General features: G+C 37.8%; 1 protein-coding gene across 1 annotated transcript; it reads right to left on the reverse strand.

Annotated features, from left to right (window-relative positions):
* Positions 1 to 334: 334 nt before the first annotated feature.
* LOC117382091 (uncharacterized) lies at positions 335 to 16,520 on the reverse strand. The gene is made up of 8 exons (XM_055227482.1): positions 16,490 to 16,520; positions 15,181 to 15,456; positions 13,696 to 13,977; positions 10,123 to 10,422; positions 9,933 to 10,049; positions 5,592 to 5,702; positions 4,498 to 4,535; positions 335 to 766 (listed from the first exon to the last, which is right to left on the reverse strand). The coding sequence occupies exons 1-8, from the start codon at positions 16,518 to 16,520 to the stop codon at positions 335 to 337; spliced, it is 1,587 nt and encodes a 528-aa protein (XP_055083457.1).
* Between the last annotated feature and the right edge of the window lie 1,732 nt (positions 16,521 to 18,252).

The raw sequence follows: 18,252 nt of genomic DNA on the forward strand, positions 1-18,252 counted from the left end.
CATTTTGAATAGAGGTATTACCTTTGATACAGACACTTTTTTTCTCTTCTGAAAGTTCAACTGTTGCTAAGTGAAAAGGAGAGAGGATGGTCAGACAATTTTCAATGGTCTCAAATTTATTTGACAGCAGTGGGGTCACATCCTTTTTCAGTGTTGCAAGGGCTGCTGCCACAGGCTCCCTCAGCTGGTACAGTCACTCCAGCATGAGATAAGTGCTGTTCCACCGTGTGTGTACCGCGATTATTACTTTTAAGGGTTCTCTGTCCATTTGAATTTGTACCTGGAGCAGTTTTTCCTTTGCTGTGGTACTTGCTCTGAAATATTTAACAATTTTTCAAGCCTTGAGTCTTATTTCATTTAGTGCAGTGATGTCCTCGAAAGATTTTCGCACAAGCAAATTGAGTCTGTGTGCAATACATGAGGAACATCTAATCTGTACATTTTTGGCACAAGCAATAATATTTGAGGCAGCATCAGTGACAATACATTTAACTTTGCTCTTGATGTGCCACTCCTCCATCTGCTTGGTCATTGCTTCAGCCAAGTTGTCTGCAGTGTGTGACTCTTGGAAATGCTCCACTCCAAGCAGCACTGTGTCCAGTTTGTCTTCTCCATTAATGTAATGACCGGTGATGGCCAAATAGGCATCTGTATTAATGGAGGTCCACATGTCAGCAGTCAGGCTAACAGCTGACACTTTAGCAACCTCCATTTTTGCCTTTGCCTTTTCTTTGACATATTTGTCATCCACCATTTTCTTCAGTGCCTGAAAGAGATGCAGACAAGTTTCAATTTAAGCATAATACATCCAAGGAACATACAGTCCACACACCTTTCTAGTGGGAAGCACATAGTTTGGGGCCAACAACAACATGATTTCCTTGAATCCCACATCCTCTACAATGCTAAAAGGCTGCAAATCTTTGATTACAAGGTTCACAACAGCTTCATCCAGTTGTGCCTTTGTGTTTTCTGATGATGACAATAATGATGATGCACACAATTTAAATGTCGAAGAACATCAGATATAAGAGAGACTTGCAAAATAACATATATACGTGTAGATTACCTTCGCTGTTGTCTGGTTCATTTTCAGGTCCTGCAACAACATGTAAAGCTCGATAATGCCTAAGCATTGCCGAGGTGTTGCCATTGTGCACAAGCTCTCTGTCTCAGATCCTGCATCTGACCTTTAGACAAGAAATTTCAATATTTGGAATCAATCTATGAGTAAGGTCACTTACCCTTTGTTGTATCATTTAATATCATTATAGTTTTCTAATAATATGTAGGTAAATGGTGAATCTTGTGTTGTGTGGCTAATTTGAACTCAAATCAGTTATCATTGAACTCTAAGGAAAAATAAAAATATTTGCTTGACAATGTTCATTTAATGTATTTTTCCATTTACAATAATATAGATATTTTTCAAAGATAACCTTGTTTGGTGCAGCCATTTCAAAGTGCTCCCACACTGTAGAGGTTTTTCTTTTTTGTCTTTTGGGCCCCACCCTAACTAGCCCGATTTACCGAACTAAGGCCTGTCTGAATCCTGTGCTAACATGTAATACAACTAAATACAAACCTAGAATACAAACCTGAAATACACCTAGAATTCACCTTATATAGTAACTAGAATACACCTGAAATAATACACTGGAGTACACCTGGTGTACAAACAAGGTTACCTGGTATCAGGTATTAACCTGAAATAGGCACCTCAAATACTAACATAAAAAATTAACCTCAAATACAAACCTGAATACAAACCTGAAATACAAACCTGAATACAAACTTGAAATACAAACCTCAATAACCTTAGCTTTATTCCTAACATTTTTTAACTATTGAACCAAACTTCTCTCGCACGTCTCCAACTTGTTCAAAATGCAGCTGCTCGCCTTTTAACTGGTACAAAAAAAACGGGAACACATTACTCCTGTTTTGATGTCCCTACATTGGCTCCCTGTCTCTTATCGAATTGATTTTAAAATTCTTTTATTTGTCTTTAAATACCTCCACGGCCTCGCTCCACAATATCTGTCTGACCTGCTTCATCCCTATACTCCCGCTCGCTCACTCAGGTCTGCAGAACATTCACTCTTAGTGGTTCTAAAAATGAGGAGGGGACCGGGCCTTCTCTGTGGCTGGTCCCAAACTGTGGAACACGTTGCCCCTGCACATTAGACAGGCTGAGTCACTCTCTACTTTTAAATCAGTTCTTAAAATGCACTTTTTCTCTTTAGCTTTATATTGATATGTTGATTTTTATAGTGTACAGTCTGTAGTTATTTATTTGTATGTTTGTCATTTATCTGTGTTTTTAAAATGTCTCTTGTGTACTGCACTCTGGTCAACTCTGTTGTTTTTAAAGTGCATTAGAAATAAAGTTGGATTGGATTGGATCTGTCGCTGACTCGCTCAAACTACAACCAACCTACAACACCCACAACGCGCCGCATGGTGCTGTGCGCTTTTATTTAGAAAAGTGACACATAGCCTAAACCAGTCACGTGACCGGTGGGAAGTGAGGCCTCGCTTTACACCGGTCACGTGTTTTTTAGCAATCTGACTCAAGCCTCGAAGCAGGGCTTCATTTGACACGCCCCCTATTACTCTGTACAAGCTTCGATGCCTCGGCTTCAAATGACCCATCACTACTGCTCTCTACTATCTGCTCCGTCAGTTTACATTTACATTTCCGTGTTTGTAAATGAGCTCTGTTCAACTTTTTACCCCGAGTCTGAATCTTTAATCCTCCTGTCATGATCCGCAGTGTCCACTCCTGGTTTTCCTCCCTGCGTACTCCTTCCCTCCCTCACCTGCCAGATCTGGGCTGGGCTCCTGGCTCCTCCCGCGCGCACCTGCAGTCCATCAGTGCAATCAACATGCCTGCTGGGCATAAAAGGAGCTGGGAGAGGAGACTCAGCGCGGGATCATTGTTGTGTTCACGTCTTCCCTGGCGTGTCTCTGCATTCCTGTCTGTTCCTGTGTTCTGTGTTCCGGCCCTGGCTATCTCCTGCCTGCTCTGCCCTACGCCCGTCTGGTCTGCCTGTCGTCCTGTGGTCCCTTCAGTTCCCCGGTCCTTGAGTTTCCTGTGTTCCTGCTCACCTGCTCACCTCTGGATCACCCACTGGTTGTACATTGTCCTGTTTCTACAATAAATCCTGTAAATATTCCCCGTGGCTGCATCCTTTGGTCCGCTACACTCACCCATTACGACACCTCCAGACATAATGACAGAGACTGGCACTAGGAGTTGAGACCACTGTTGTTTTCCTCTCACTTTGGCTCGGGTTATGGCCTACAGTAGCTCTCGTGTTAAAGAATATAGCACTACAATATGACAACAGGAAGTCGTTTGTCAATTTTTTATTTATTACATAAACCACATTCTCACACATGATGTTTCATGATAACTTTAAAAATGTTAAGTTACTCATTGTGTTATGTTATATCATGTTATGTAAACTGGCACAAAGTTTGTTGTCAGCACAAATAAACAATTTTTCTTTTTTTAACAATGGCTTCAGAAAGTGCTGCTCTTATGAAATGCCAAAAATATGTGATCTGCTTGGACTGGGAAGATTAATGCGGCAAGTTTGGAACCCTAATCTCTTACGAACCACAAAAAGATTCATCATGTACTGATGAATATATGAATATTTTTTATACTGGCTCCATCTGAAATCAGGGCACCATCATATGTTTAGTCTGTAACGTGTCCAGGCTCTTCTCTGTTCACGGTCAGGGATTCTGTCCAAAAGAGTATTATGTACATAAGTGACACATTTCATTGAGGGTTAGACTGAATATTTACTGTGTTAAACGAGACTCTCACCAGGTAAACAATAGATGGTTGAAGCTGCAGGAGCGTTCACTTCAGACAGGGCCTTTATTAGAAATACAACAGTAAATGCAACTTATTAGAGGCAAACATGTTGATACTTTTATTGTATACATCTCCAACTTATTGTATAGATTGTATAAAATATACCACTGCTGCCACCGCGACCCGGCCCCGGATAAGCGGAAGAAAATGGATGGATGGATGTATAAAATATATGCGTGTGATTTTCCCCTTTTCGATGCAAAAATCTGAAGGGTTTCCCCATAATATTTCAAACTCTAAAAATAAAATGTTGGGCCTAAAATGGCCCCATATGTTTCACTTCAGACAGTGGAAACAGTTGCAGACTGTATCGATCTGCTCCAAAGTGAACCAAGGGGCTTCAGGAGAAATTGTGTTTTATTGTTAAAAATATTTTGAAAAACATGTATTCTTACTGTGAGTGGGATCACAGATATGACCTGTAACATGGGCTGGTGGCATCACCTGTCCATTTCCATGGGGATATAAGACTTAAAAATGTCATACTGGGTAACATTCCCAGTAAACCAATAATCTCTCAATGGAGACAAGAACATAGTGTACCCTGCTCCCAAAAAGTAAGTGAATCATTACTCTGGTAATAACATATATATATATGTTATTACCAGAGCCTCGTTGTTTGGATCCTCTGAGTTTGTGTCACCTACAAAGAAAACAGAGAAACAGTCACTCTTAGTTTTGTACCATGACTGTGGATCAACATTTTAAATCACCTGTTTTGATTCGTCCTTGAGACCTTTAACAAAATAAATGCAAAAGGTAAATGTTAATGTAAAAATATGTTCTAATAAACATTCAGACAGGAGTGAAGAGGAGATGGAGAGGATTAGGAGGCTGATAGTTCTGCTGCTGCAGTGGAGATGAGGCAGAGGAGGGTCACAGCTTAAAGGGAAAGACACTATAAGAGAGAGTGCATTTATATGAATGTGTTGAGAGACCAAAGGTGGCAGGCTGTGACTGGCTGACAGGACAGGTGACTGGAGCTAGGGACAACAAGAAATAAGTATTAAAATCTTACCATTTTCTATCACATTTAACTGGAAGGAAAGAAAAGTTATTCAGATTACTCTTCATCAGCTAACACAACATTATGTTATGAGATTATGTCATTCAAAACACACACTGTAACGTTGACTGTCAACCTTACAAAAGGTTTTATAAATCACACATAAAGATCTTAACATGCTGGACTTGGCGAGAGAAGATAGGCTGACTATAGAAGAGGACTGAGTATATCATTTTCTTACAGCCAAAAGAAGCGAATAGAGGCAAGCAGTTATAATGGCTAATTTGTAACTGAGTTCCATGTTGAAAAGTGTGCAACCAAAGAGCCAATCAGGAGTGAGGTTATTGACAGTACTTGCCCCTACGAGCAGTCAAACCTGTTCTTAATGCTATGGGGAGGTGACCTCAAAGAAAAAAAAGAGTCTAATTGGTCTGTTATGAACAATAACAACCTAATTTATCATGTAGAGATAATATGGACAGTTCAAGGCCAGAATGAGAAGCCTGAAAGTGGCTGTTACAGAGAGAGGATTGATTTTTCATCAGAAGTCAAATGGAACTATTGTTTTGAGCTTGAAAACTACTTTATAGTTGTTCTATAACTTAGAGTATCTACTGTGGAGATTGGCGGCTCTATGCAAAGCCATTGGCACCTTCCTGAATAAGGTCAGTAGGTTCTGGTAATATTTCTTACTGAGTATTCTTGTGCAGCAGAAGCTCAGTGCTAAGAGGAGGCTAAGAGCTATCACTGTATGCAGTAACAGAATTAGAACATCCCACACCAGAGTCCTCGATGAAGGCAAACCTGCAGAAAGAACAACAAATGAATGTATTACATCACCCTCTTGGACCACAAACTGTCATGTTTTTGAGCTATTACCTGTTGTTAAACTGGTCTCAATTTCGACTGTTACAATCTTGTAGAATGACATGTTGTCCAAATCTAAATCAATCTACTGTTGTTATGTTTGAATAAATATCAGAACGTTCTGAAGGAGGGCCATCCAATATAGCGCCCCCTGGTGTATCTAGCCAAGCACAGTGGCCCTCCATTTACATTGTAAATGAAGGGTGTTTATTTTGTCCATATGTTTAGGCGTTTTCCTGTTTAGATTTACTTTACAATGTGTGTAGATGTTGTAGATCAGTGGTCCCCAACCTTTTTATCATCGCGGACCGGCCAACGCTTCAAAATTTTACCGTGGACCGGGTGGGGGGCGGCGGAGCAGTTTTGAAGGCTTCATTGCCTCATTACAGAGCTGGTCGCCGCATATTATGCAGAGTGGGCTTGGTCTGTGGGAATCACCTGTCGCGATAAATCCATAGTTTAAGTAGAACTCTTGGTATTGTCTGTGATAGGTTCACAACCTATATTAGAGTTCAAAAGAGAAGAGAAGACAAGAGAGATTATTTTGTCTCAATATTGAGGAGAAAGAGCGGAGAGGCAAAAAACCCCAGTTACAAACCACCACCCTCTCTCGGGCCCAGACCGTCTTTCACCTCTTTTATTAAAGTTAGGAAACCCTAGTTACATACACATCTAAAGGGGGGGGGGGGGGGGCAAGCAGTGTAAAAACATATGACGAAATTCACAGAGAAATATATTCTGTTTTGCATTTCCAGAAGGTCACAAAACATCCTCCCATGATGTTTCGGTTTCACAGTGACCTTCTTCCCGTGGGATCCTGCACTTTCAAAAGACATTTTCTGCAAGACTCAAGAACAAACATTAGTGCAGATTACATAGTTTACATAATTGAATATAATGACTAAATAAAGTAGTGAACTGACTATAACTAATAGTAATGACTAAATAAAGAGTGAACATTACATTACAGTACCTTTAAAATGAACAGTGAGATAACATAATATAACTTGAATATATATTTTGAATCCATCATTCTGTTAAAAGCTTTCTTTTACTTGGAAGTTGGCTTTTTTTCTGTCTCTTCACTGGGCCTTTTCCCCTTCGAAAAGAAACTTTCTAAAGACGTCTGTTTTTTACTCATTTTGCTAATTTGTGGGTTAAGTTGTCGACGCTCAAGTGACGGAAATGTAACCGAGAGAATCCAGTCATTTTTCAAAATAAAAGATTTTTCAAAATAAATTATTTTTCAGACTCAGATAATAAATACAACGGAAATAATTATTTCTTGGACGGCCGGTGGCCCGGTACCGGTCCACGGCACAGTGGTTGGGGACCACTGTTGTAGATGTCATCCTGATCTGCTGAAGGATTTGAGCACAGCATAGACTCATTGATAAATATGTGTATGGTGGAGGTCATTGTTTCAAAGCAGAATGAGAACATGTGAGTGCTTTGTTTCAGCTGCACTCCATGTAGTTCAACAGCAGTCTCCTTGCAGGACTTCACAAAATTAAACAACAGTCCAACTCCAGCTGCTCCAAACCACACATAAATCACACGTACACACAACTAGTGAAGGGACTTTCAGCTTCTTTGTGGGATCTAAATATTTTGGGTCCATTCTTTTCAAAGATTCAAAAGAGAGTCTTTTGAATGGTTCTTTTACATTTTTTCTTTATTTTTTACTATGACAAAAGCTAAAAGGAGGGTCTAAGGACAGTTCTGGGACAGTTATCCATTCCTTATACCAGGGTCAGTGACATTTCCAATGGGTAACTGTTGTGCATTAATTCTACATAACGCACAAGTAGTTCCGGCAACAGTTAAATCACATTCTATATCACTGCTCTGCATCACCATGACATCTCAAAAGAGCTGACTCGTTTACGAACTTCACATCACTATAAATAACACAAACTTGTCACGTACAATTTCTAAATAGCACTTAGTCCCTACAAGCCATGTCATGTTATGCCTTGCTATGTTATGATACTGTATATGATTTGTCCTCTGTTTGTCCTATTTCAATGTAAATGAATAAAAAAGAAACAAAATTAGACAGCAAAGCCATTGGTTCAATAAAAGCTACACTTTTTTCAGTAATAAATCCATGTATGAATATATGTAAATACAGCTGTAGTCACATGGGGCTGGGGCACTGGTGCATTCTTTATGAAAGCTAAAATGACATGTGTATGTATATATGTATATATATATATATATATATATATATATATATATATATATATATATATATATATATATATATATATATATATATATATATATATATATGCTGAATTTTGTTCAAAAGAAATTCCTAGCTATTTTTATTTGTATATGTTTTATTTCTCAAATTTTGACCGTGTTAAAAATAAAACCTTTTCAGCAGGTCTCAAACTATTATAAAATACTTTTACTTTTCAGTCCTCTCAAATGTGGTGAAGTAAAAGTAAAGAATATCAGTTAAAAATGTACTTACCGTAAATTTCGGACTACAGAGCGCACCTGAATAAAAGCCGCACCAGCTAAATTTGAAGAGAAAATCAATTTTGTACATATATAAGCCGCACCTGAATAAAAGCCGCAGGTTTTCATATTGTAACATGAGATATTTACACAGAAAGACGGTGCACCGACACGCTTTTTTTTTAAACTGTGCCTGAAAATTGGAACCAACACGACAACAACACGGGATGAACACATCTGCAGGTTTAGAAAATAAAACTGCACCAAAACGGAAAATCTGCTTTTATTTCCTCTGAAAACTTTTGTCGTCTTTTACATTGACCAAGTTGGATTCATTGATGTCGAGCTTACGTGCAGTGGCTCTATTTCAGGAGTCGGCAACCCGCGGCTCCGGAGCCGCATGCGCCTCTTTCAGCCTTATACTGCGGCTCTGCGTGGCTGAAGTGTATTTTATTTGTGTTAGCTCTTTTTTTGTTGTAGTTTAAATTGGAAGATTATTATGATCTTAAAATAAAATTATATTTTCTTATTTTTCGTTGCTCAAAATAAGCGTCACACTCGCGGAACAATGTTCAAAACAAACACCGCTCACGTCTCACGTCTCACAGACACAGCTCACAGTCCTGTGTAAAGAGCCCTGATTTTCAGACGCTGTGCGCACAGGGGTCAGGAGCAACTTTGGCCCGTCCCTAATGACACACTAATAAGCTCGTCCGTAGATGTATCATGAAAATCCTGCAGGAAATCGCCACAGAAATCTATTTGATGTTGTAGCAAGTTTATTATCCGCTCTTGTCTCTGCGATGACGTATCACGTATAACACATCAGACACGACGCACAAAAGTAGAGCCACAAGCGAGTGAAAATGAGCCAAAACAAAAGTTTTTGGGGAGCTTTTAACAAAGGGGAAAAGGACAACTGAGGAGCCAGAAGAGGAGACTACGACCTCCAAGAAAAAGAAAGATAAATTTAACAGACAATACCTACTTAAAATCTGGGTTTGTCGCTGCAGGTGACTCACGCGCACAGTCCGCTCTACGTAACATACGGGAAAAGCAAATAAGGCAATGAAACCTTCAAAACTGCTTTGGCACATGGAGAATAAGCACCTGGGATTAAACGATACGCCTTTAGAGTTTTTTTTTTTTTTTTTTTTTTTTTTTTTTTTTTTTTTTTTTTTTTAAAGAAACTGCGGAGCAGAGTAGACATAATCACATAATCAGCGCAGGGCTCCCTCTGATGCAGCGGTTTGGTGAGTTGTATTTTTTGAATGCACTTAAGTTGTTTTTGCCATATTTATCTGCCACGTGTAGAAGGCTTGTCGTGAAAATAAAACCCAGGGGCCGTTATCCAGTAAAAAATCCATAAATAAGCCGCACTGCTGTATAAACCGCAGGGTTCAAAGCGTGGAAAAAAAGTAGCGGCTTATAATCCGAAATTTACGGTAAATAAAGTACAGTAACCTAAAATGTATACTTAACTACAGTACTTTACTAATTTTACTTTATTATGTTCCATCACTGCTCTTAGAATATTATAAGTAGTATAAGTGTAGATGGAGAATGATGAAACAACATATATATATATATATATATATATATATATATATATATATATATATATGTTGTTTCATCATTCTCCATCTACACTTATACTACTTATTATTAAATATACTCTGTAATATTTGTTAGTCTTACCTGGACTTGAGGTTTTGGGCTCACTTCCTGTCACATGACCTGGGGTTGTAGTCTTCACTGGCTCTAATACAGCTGTAGTCACATGGGGCTGGGGCACTGGTGTATTCTTTATGAAAGCTAAAATGACATGTTTGTTTTATATATATTCATGTTTTTAATACACCTGTAATAATTTTTGAATTGGACCTACCGCTCATGTCGTATCCATCACTGCGAGGGGATTTGTCTCCATTTTCTAAACGGTCATCACAACTGATTTCTTTTGACTTCAAAGTAGTAAGATCTCTCCACAAAGCATCTAAAGAGGTGGAAATATAGCAAAGACGTCTGCTGTCTGTCATTTTTACCTCAGCATTTTTTGTGAGGAATGGGCGCAGTGATTCTCCGTAGTACAGGTGACACATTGTTTGGGAGTTTGCAGATCCAAGCAGCGAGCAGAAAATGCCAACCAGGTCATTATGAACTTCAACACTCACTTCTGGTTTTGGACCTAGAATACAATGGATCCAAAGCAGTTAGTAAATAGAACGGAAAATGCATTTTGCTTGAAATAGGAAATGAAAATATAGGACATAAATTAAAATGGAGTAATCCATCTTTCTTACAGAATTATCCTCAACCCCCTGGAATGAGGCAACAGCAGGTCAATTAAATACTAATGAGGTACTTCACAATGCTGAAGGTGACACTGCCAATATACAGTCATTTGGTAAATGGCTGTGGTATAAGTGGATTAAACAACAAGGAACCATGCGTTTTGCAGTTTTAACACATGGCTCCTCGTTGTTTAATGCTTACTCGTTTCCTGTGAATATTGGTTAATCTACTTGTGTGTTATTGAACAATGAACAATATTTCATTGATTTTCTAACTTTCTGTTGGTTAAATCAATAAATCAGAAATGCATGGATCTGAAACTATTAAATAGTGGCATATAAAAACACTTACTCTGAATGGTGATAGTTTGTTCACTGCTGTAGGGAGAATTGGTCCATTTCCCATTGATTGTGTAAAAACACTGGACTTTAACTTGAGCAGGACGACTCTGGTCCTTCAGCAGATCTGATCCTCTCACAGTCTGGACACAGGTGGAGCTGCTCTGGACGACTCCATTTAAAATAAAGGAGCATAGAGACTGAGAGGCAAAGTCTGGAGGCTGACAGTGCAGAGTAACTGAGTCTGTCTCTGTGATCACTTCTACTGACAAAGAGGGACGAGCCAGGTCTGTGGAGGTCAGACAATATAATCAGCTAAGTGAAGTCAGTATTTCTTTTTTCAAGAAATGACCCATGTTCATTTTAACCTTAGGATTATACTCACATGTAATTTGTGTACCCATTTATTTAATATAGATGACTATTGTAGTTTTGTTTTTTAGCACTAAACATTTACATATGTTTAAATGTATTAAAAACATTGTTAAAACAAAAAGCTCTTTTAATTAAACATTTTACCATTAACAAAAAATAAATAAATGTCAGCATAAATAACATGAGAGTTGGGCTCACAATGTCCAAGCATTGGACCGAGACATTTCCTCTGTTGTAGTTTTCTTCATTAAGTGTAGATCTACTAAGTGGCTGCAGCCAGTTTGTCACAAGGAGCTGTGCAGAGGAGCTGCATCATCTGTGCAGCCTTAAAGTTAATATTAGGCAATATAACCTAACTCCACTTTTATGAATGTGTTTATGAGTGTATTGGCACTGAAATCTTTCAGATGTTATCATGTGTTGAGTGAAAGTGGAAGTTGGTTTAGAGCTTCTCAAACTGTGGGTGAGAGCCAAGACTAAATTCCCTTAAACAATGAAATATGGACAGTTACAAGCAACCAATTTAAAGATGATGATTTTTAAGAATACAAGGTAACTCAAGTGTAACTCCGTACAGTTTATCCGGTAACGCTAAACCTCCCACACAAGCTCAGACGTGTATAAATAAATGTACTACTTTTTTCGAACTGTAACTAGTAATGGATACTGTATACCAGGGGTCAGGAAACTTTTTAGCTGAGAGAGCCATAAAAGTCACATATTTTAAAATGTATTTCCGTGAGAGCCATACAATATTTTTTAACTCTGAATACAACTGAATGTGTGAATTTTTAAACAAGACCAACAATTTTAGAGTATAAGAAGTCTCTGAATGTATTATTAATATATATATATTTTTAATAACATCATTATACTGAATCTATCCAATACATAAAATACTTCTTACCATTAATGTGACCATGGCGCTCCATCGGTACACACTGAAATAAGGTTTTCCATCTGTAGATTTTGAAAAACAGCAAGATTTTCCTCTGGCAGTGTGTCACCAGCAGCATCACACTGAACTGGGATAAATAGCTTACGTCTGTTGACTCATCCAAAGCGAAGGAAATATAAGTCGCTGCATTTATATCCTGCACTTGTTTTTCTTTCACTTGATTTACCATCATGATGGCATGTCTTTTATTCATTTATCTTATCTTTATACGTAACGTCATCAAAAAGTTCATTAGTGGTCCCTGCTCCTTCTTCTGTCTATTCCTGCTGAAATGTACGGTACACCGCATCTTTTTTTTTTTCACCATCTTCTCTGCAAGACTTAGCTGACTTAGTGATTAAACGGAGGGAAGTTTACAATAGCCTGTGTTGACTACCACATATAATCCAATAAAAACAGAGGTGTTGGACTCTCCCAGTTCCCAAAGGACAGATGTGATTGGTCCTGAACACGTACAGTAAAATATTAATGTATGGATTAAAATGCACAATAATTTATTTGTTTTTCATGATTATTTTTAACACTATGATTTCTGTAATGTTTTACTTAAATATCAGCAAATTTATTCATTAATTATTGTGTTATCAAATGTCAGCTAAGATTTATCTGAGAGCCAGATGCAGTCATCAAAAGAGCCATGTCTGGCTCACGAGCCATAGGTTCACGACCCCTGCTGTATACCAGTTTTAGACAGTTCAAAAAGAGTTTAAGCCTAAATGTCTTTCCAAAATACCCAAAGTAGTAAGTACTGTGGTTATAGCATGGATCAGACAATAAACTTACAATTGGGTAAACACGTATAATATTATAAGATAAATTACTTCATAATTCCTCAATAAATGTTTTATTACGTTTGTGGGAAATTTGGTTCTTACATTTGTGGTAGAGAATTTTTATTACATTTGTGGGTTTATTACATTGTTCACCGTACATCTCCATCTCAAAGCCATTAATCAGGAGTTAAAGAAGTATTTTTGTTCGGAAAGACAATCCTTCCTTGAACAGGAATGGGGGCCTTAAACATCATCTCTCCCTCATCTACAAGTCCTTTCACTGACCCAAAGCAAACAAAGGAAACAAAGAGAACAACAAATCTAGCCTGGTTGCCAGTAGACGTGAAAACACTCACTAAGAGGTGTATGAATATGTTAAGTGTGACTCAGAAACACTGCACACTTATTGTAGCTCAATAGACTTAGCTCATATACAGAAACTGTAAACAATATGTGTTTTGAGTTTCAGGTTAACCCTTCAGTGCAGTGTCCACCAGCAATTTGACCAGAACTGAAGAAGTGGCTTGGATGAGCAGCAAAACGTCTTCACTCCTGCAACTTTTTGTCCAATTTACACATTTAACGTTTGGCTTTTACTTTTCTTACTTAGAGTGGAGTCACCATGGAAACTTAGTCTGGTGATATCATCTGCTTGACTCCATGAACATAAATATATTTAATGCTATAATGTGGAACATTCTACTCAAAGAAAACCCACTTACTCTGAATGGTGACAGTTTGTTCACTGCTGTGGGGAGAATTGGTCCATTTCCCATTGATTGTGTAAAAACACTGGACTTTAACTTGAGCAGGAGGACTCTGGTCCTTCAGCAGATCTGATCCTCTCACAGTCTGGACACAGGGGGAGCTGCTCTGGATGACTCCATTTAAAATAAAGGAGCACAGAGACTGAGAGGCAAAGGCTGGAGGCTGACAGTGCAGAGTAACTGAGTCTGTCTCTGTGATCACTGATGGTTCTACAGACAAAGAGGGACGAGCCAGGTCTGTGGAGGGAACACAATGCTGTCAGGGCAGCGAGACATGACAGTAAAAAACAAATTGTGATGTGTTGATCTGCTGTTTTAGTCATATCATAATATAATGATGTAGAGCATCTGTTAAATGCAGCAAAACTATCAAACACAGACACTTCCCCTTTGAACAGACTTTGAAATTCTCCAGACTGACTCAGAGAAGAAGCAGGAAGTCACCTCTTAAGACGTGGTGGAAAAAGTACTCAATTTTGTTACTTAAGTAAAAGTAAAGATACTGGACCAAATAAATACTCAAGTAAAAATAAATGTATCACATAAAAAAATCTGCTTAAGTAAGTAAAAGTATTAAAGTACCTGTTTAAAATGTATTTAAGGTTATGTAAAAAGTAAAAGTATTTTGAGATCTACTTTACCTTCAGATGTAGTGATTTTGATAAAAAATTTGTGCTGAATTTTGTTCAACAGAAAAAAAATAGAGACTCGATTTTTATCCATATATTTTTGTTTGATCAAATTATGAACATGTTAAAAATAAACCCCTCAGCTTTTTCAGCAGGTCTCAAACTATAATAAGAAACACTTTACTTTTCAGTCCTGTTCAAAAAATGGAGTAGAGTCAGAAGTACAGATACCTGCTCTCAAATGTCGTGATGTATAAGTAAAAAGTATCCACTCAAAATGTACTTAAGTAAAGTACAGAAACCTAAAATTTAGGTACAGTACTTTACTACTTTTACTTTGTTACGTTCCATCACTGCTCTGAAGACATTATAAATATTGTGACTGTACATGGATAATGATGAAATTAATCTAAAGTTTTATTGCACTGTGTAACTTTTCTGTTGGAGAGTCTGCCACCTGCTTGTCTCTATGGAGATGCTCTTACTTTGAATGAAATATTGCACAGTATGGCATTATATAGCTTACATAACTTTGCATTTACTTACAGGTGTTTTTGTTGCTGAAAAAAACTTGAAAATCTTGCATTCTTACTGTGAGCAGGTCAGCTCTACACAGATCTGACCTATAACTTGGTCTGGTGGCATCATCTGCTTCTCTCCATGAGGTTTAATGCCATACTGTGGAACATACCAAGCAAAGCAACAAAATCTGCATGGAGACAACTGGGCGGCAGACCCTCCTCCAGAAATGTTTCACAGTGTACCTTTAAATGTACCTTCTGTAAAAATCATCTTGAAAACCTGCACTTACCTCTAATGTGGACAATGATCTTGTTACTTTGTCGAGATGAGCCTGATTTTGTAACGTACAGACATGTTACTGTCACGTCGGCTGGAGAGCGCTTGTTCACTAAAGACCGCAGCTTCTGTCCACTCAGTGTGTGCTGACAGGGGAATGTTTTGTATTGTGAATAATCAAAACTGAAGTAGCACTGAGAGTCTTTAAATATAGTGTGACACTTTAAGTGAACCCGGTCTGAATCGATAATAAGCTCTGGCTCCACGGTCAGTGTAGGAGCTAAAAGAACTGTGTCACAAACAGAAGAAATATGTCATTAAATGTCATTCTTCTTAAAGAGTTAAATAAAGAGTTTACCTTGTCCTTTGACGACAAAATGGACACCTGTAGAGTTGATGGAATGTTAGTATGTACTGTACATTTCAACTGGTAAAGACCTTTTGAAATAAAACCCTGTTTAAAGTGTTTGATTGTTATTTTATTCTGATTTCTGGACTTTATTGTCCCTGTAGAGAAATTTGACTTTTCAACCAGTGTCTGAGGGCAGTGTGTCAGGAGCAGAGGGCGACCTATGGACCTTAATATCTCCAGGTCTTTAATCTGAGTCTGAATTATTATTCTCCTGGACATGTTTTGTGTTACTTATCATCATTGTAAGGTTTAGGTTTGTGTGTTTCTGTTTCTCCTGTTTTATATCATCTCTATTCAACTTCATTCATAATATTTTAACCAGTGTTGTACATGTTTGTAGATTACTAATGATTGTGATTGTGACGCCTTTGGAGTTGAATAATGGCACCAATTTCTGAAGCTATTGTGAAAGAATAATTTCACTTTTGTTTACTTACACTGGCAGAGATGTGAAACTTTGTGCCTGTTTAGTTTCTTGTGGGTTGCCTTGTGTGTTTATGTGTCATTATAGTTAACTGAGCTGGAGGACGAGTAACAATTCTATTGTGATTTTCACAAAGTTGTGCATTATTCACCTCCAAAGGCATAATTGTTGTCAGAAGTATCTTATGGCATCTTATGACTTTGTCTTTTCAACTGAAGAAGGTCTCTAACAAATATTGATAAAGTTTAAAGTTCATAAATTTTAATTTGTGATATTTTCATTCAAAAACGGTGCATATAAATGCCCTCGCCATCCATCTGACACAATGACATCATATTTATATTAGAGTTGTTTGTTGTTGTTGTTTTTTTTTTGTTTTTTTTTACCATTATTTCCAAAAAGAGTAAAGTCAACACATTTAGTGGGCTGTAAGATCCAGGCCACAGTTATTTACGACAACTATCAATGACATAAATGTGCACTCACTGATGAAGAGGATGAGCAGATGTCCGGCCATGGCGCAGGTGACACTTCAGACTCAAAGTGTCATAATGAACTCTGCTCAGGGTTTGAAGAATGAGGAAGTGAGAGCGACCACCGCAGTCTGAAGAAGAACAATATATGTAGGACCTGAACAGTGATGATTACATCTAATTTTAGAGGTATAAGTTTTGCAGCTTTTCTGGTAAACTGTCTGTCACCTGCATGTCTCCATTTCATTGCTTTGTCTCACTTGTTACACAGTATGGCATTAAAATTATCCATCTTTATTCATTCATTTATTCAATTACATGTACATTGATAATCATGCATTTTTATTGTGAGCAAGCTTGCCTCTCCTCAGATCTAACCTGTAACTGGTAGCTTTTATCTGTGTAGATACTTTTGATCTATAATGTGTTCATCTATAATGTGTAAAAATTAAGCACAATACTGGTGTTTTAATTGCATAAGTAATCTATTAAGAAATGAACAACAAATGAGTAAAAATGCACAAATTGAGATATTTGTCGTAACAGACAATTTTATATGATTCATGGAAACAAGTTGTTTTCATTTAAACTGAAATTAAATGTAGATTAAAAAACAATTAAACAAACAAACAAATTTTTATTTTCATGCTTGTTTCATTAATCCTGTTTACAAGGTCATCTCACTCTGAGCCTCAAATGTCTGTTTCAGTTTTCATTGCTTAACCTGCAGACCCTCCTGATGCCATTTTTGTGGTTTTTGACTTTTTTTTTTTTTTTTGCTGCCATTTCCTCAGTTCTAATGTTAATGTGATTATATTTGTCACAAGTGTTAATACTTTTTCAGTTGTAGCAAAAGTGGCACAAAAAAGGCTTGGATTTCAAAAGGCTGAGATGGTGATATACTGCTAAATGAGACCTATACTATAAATCTGCAGGATTAATGAAATGTGCATCACTGAAACAAAACACAAAACACAGGCTAAAAAAGTCTATTTGAGCATAAAATAGTGTAATAATCTGATATTTTGAGTTTAGTTCAGAGTTTACACCTTTTGTTGTTCTTGTTACTGTTTATGTGTCGTTGTTTATGAAACTACTTTTGTATGTGACACTTGGTTGCTATGCCGACAAGTTGATGTTAAGTTTCTATGCGTCTGTTACTGGTCTGTTTTGGAGACTGTCAAGATCCCAGTATGTCCCTGTGTTTTTTGTTGTCTTTCCCCCTCCCTTCTGTGTTTGTGCCGGGAGCTGGGCGGAGACTCTGGCACCACTCAGTCACTCACTCACACACCTGCAGCCCATGAGTAATCAAGCCACTACGACCTGTGGAGCACAAAGGGACTGAGGATCCAACACACTTTGCCAGAGCGTCCATGTATCACCTGTGGTACAGTTCTGCTTGGCTCAGTCTAGTTTTTTGTGCGTATGATCTCTGTACTCAGCTGGTTATTCTTGTTTTTCTCCAGTATCTGCTCCGTCAGTTTACATTTACATTTCCATGTTTAAATGAGCTCTGTTCAAATTTTTACCCTGAGTCTGAATCTTTAATCCTCCAGACATAATGACAGAGACTGACACTGGGAGTTGAGACCACTGTTGTTTTCCTCTCACTTTGGCTCGGGTTATGGCCTACAGTAGCTCTCGTGTTAAAGAATATAGCACTACAATATGAGAACAGGAAGTCGTTTGTCATTTTTTTATTTATTACATACACCACATTCTCACACATGATGTTTCATGATAACTTTAAAAATGTTAAGTTACTCATTGTGTTAC

The sequence above is a fragment of the Periophthalmus magnuspinnatus genome, chromosome 15 (genome assembly GCF_009829125.3).
Source record: "Periophthalmus magnuspinnatus isolate fPerMag1 chromosome 15, fPerMag1.2.pri, whole genome shotgun sequence".
Taxonomy (NCBI): domain Eukaryota; kingdom Metazoa; phylum Chordata; class Actinopteri; order Gobiiformes; family Gobiidae; genus Periophthalmus; species Periophthalmus magnuspinnatus.

Coding starts and splice junctions, on each gene's coding strand:
- LOC117382091 (XM_055227482.1), bottom strand. CDS start 16,520: ATGGCCGGACATCTGCTCATCCTCTTCATCA. Junction 4,536..5,591: donor CTGCTGCACAAGAATACTCA/GTAAGAAATATT, acceptor TTTTCTTTGTAG/GTGACACAAACTCAGAGGAT. Junction 767..4,497: donor ATCCAAACAACGAGGCTCTG/GTAATAACATAT, acceptor CATCTCTTTCAG/GCACTGAAGAAAATGGTGGA.